The sequence below is a fragment of the Trametes versicolor genome (genome assembly GCF_000271585.1).
Source record: "Trametes versicolor FP-101664 SS1 unplaced genomic scaffold TRAVEscaffold_277, whole genome shotgun sequence".
Lineage (NCBI taxonomy): Eukaryota > Fungi > Basidiomycota > Agaricomycetes > Polyporales > Polyporaceae > Trametes > Trametes versicolor.
This window is the reverse complement of record NW_007360597.1, coordinates 1-2,046: the sequence shown is the minus strand read 5'-3', so window position 1 is coordinate 2,046 and position 2,046 is coordinate 1. Positions and strand designations below refer to the sequence as shown.

Here is a 2,046-nt window from a genome sequence, read left to right as displayed (position 1 = left end):
CTTCTTCTCCTCCGCCCACAGGAAGTCGTCGCCGTGAGCCTTGTCGAAGGCCTCCTTACGCTCCTGTGTGTAGCGACCAGTTGGTACGAATGGTGGGGGTGTTGGCGAGAGCTTCGGCATCGTAGCGAGAGGGTCCCCCGTGATGTGGCGTTCTATGCGGAACTTCTCCGGGCACGTCCCGAGGACTGCACGCACCTTCTGCGCGACGGGCTTGTACTTCTTCTTGGACTGGATATAGGCACTTGCAAGCCCATCGACAGTCGGAGTATCCGCCGCTGCATCAGGTTCCGCGCTCGTCTGGGACGCCGTTTGCGCGGTGGTTTCGCGCGCTACTGCCGGCGAAGTGCCTGCTGCGGAACGGGGGTATACGACGCGGGAGCCCTTGTCCGTTCTATAGGAGAACGCGAACACACCGCTAGAGTCTAGTGTAGATGGCGCAGGTCGTGAGGAATACGGGGTATCGGCGCCGCCGGGTTGAACCGTGGTAGAGAAGATGTTCGCCCTCGGCGCTTCGTGCGCGGAAGGGCCGGGGCGAACGTCTCGAGGCAACAGAGGAGACAGGGGAGACAGGCTATCGGACGGTTCGCTTTGTGGGTTTGATGCGTGAACGAACGCTTTTGTAAGGTTCGGGAGTCGGTCGCAGGCAGAGAGATAGAGCGCAGGTATAGGTACAGAGGGATCGGAGACTTGGGTATAGGCGCAGATGCGCGGAACACCGCCGTCCATCTCGATGATGACGGCGACTTCTTCGCTACCATCTTCAAATGGTAGGCTCGGGTCGGACAGGCTCGGGGTTAGGACGGGCTCGAAAACGAGCACGTCCCCGCGGAATGGTGGGGATCGTCGCAATTTGTCCGGTGTTGGGGCATTCGATAGTGATGGTCTGGTCTTCGTTGTCAAAGTTCTTGATGACGCTCTTGGTTAGAACGTCGAAGGGCCTTCCAAGCAGCATGTCGTATGCCGCATTGCGAACGACGTGGACCTGCAGGTAAAGGACAATTGTCGAGACCTTGAACGGCATGTTCCGCACCAGTTCGAGCGATTTCTCGACCTCCCCGTTCGCGGACTGCATGTTCAGCCGTATGGTGGGGTCGTACGATAGTCCGAGGTGGTGACACACGTGCTCTGACATCGCGACGATCATACAGCCAGGGTCGACGATTGCTTCCACGTACTCCTTGGTATCGACGAGGCCGACAATCGACCGTAACACGTGCGACTCCTTCGCGTTCTTCAGCGGGGGACTCTCTCCAGATGGCGCTACATCGCGGAGGTAGACGTCATAAAGGTCGGGGAGAACGAAGCCACCAGGCTCTAACGGCGTCCCAAAACACGAGAGTTCCTCCTGCTCCGTTTCGGCCGCTCCCTGAGCCCCTCCAACGCTGGCGAACGCGACAGTTCGCTGCCCTGTGGGTGGGACTCGTCGTGGGGTGACCGCTTCGCGGAACTTCGCGCGGACCTCCGGTGCCAGCGAGAGCAGCTCCTCCGTCGAGACGTGATCACGGGAGTCTTCATCATACGCTCAAAGACTGCGGCAGCGAGCCCGGGTTGATAGACCGGTGCGATGGTGCGAAAGGCACCGTTGCGCTCTTGTTCCTTCGGTTTCGCAGGTGGCGCTCCAAAGGCGCGCACATTCGGAGGCGCGTAAGTCGCATCGCGCGCTTTCGCGAAGGGGTGCTCCGGTAGCAGTGGCACACCTTGATCCGCCGGTGCGCGGTACGGGGTCCCTGGGCGCTCCTGCGGTCGCGGCTGCTCGGGCACCTGGTTCTCTGTGGTGCGGATAGTGGCGTCGTGTACGGACCGTTCGCGGTCCCCGGCCGCTACCGTTTCGCGGAATCGCAGTGCAGGTTCGAGATGCGGAGGGACCGGCCGAGAAGGCGGCACAGCAGTGTTAGGCTTTGGAGGCGCGAAGGCTGCTGAAGATCGCAATGGGCCCGGACGCGCGTCCGCGGAGCGTTCGCGGGTCTGCGGGCCAGGCGACGCGGGCCGCGAAACTGGCCGCGAACGTGGCTTCTGGAACGAGGGTATCGTCCACACCGTCAAAGT

At 61.7% G+C, this 2,046-nt stretch overlaps 2 protein-coding genes across 2 annotated transcripts; both read right to left on the bottom strand.

Moving 5' to 3' along the window:
* Positions 1-6: 6 nt before the first annotated feature.
* On the bottom strand, positions 7-240 carry TRAVEDRAFT_76102 (uncharacterized protein; the record flags this gene model as incomplete). The annotated part of the gene is made up of 1 exon (XM_008047817.1): positions 7-240. A coding segment is annotated over one exon (234 nt), but the record flags the coding sequence as incomplete, so codon positions are not given.
* Positions 241-760: 520 nt separating this feature from the next.
* Positions 761-2,013, bottom strand: TRAVEDRAFT_54892 (uncharacterized protein; the record flags this gene model as incomplete). Its single annotated transcript, XM_008047816.1, has 2 exons — positions 761-1,509; positions 1,581-2,013. Coding segments are annotated over 2 exons (1,182 nt in total), but the record flags the coding sequence as incomplete, so codon positions are not given.
* Positions 2,014-2,046: the final 33 nt, after the last annotated feature.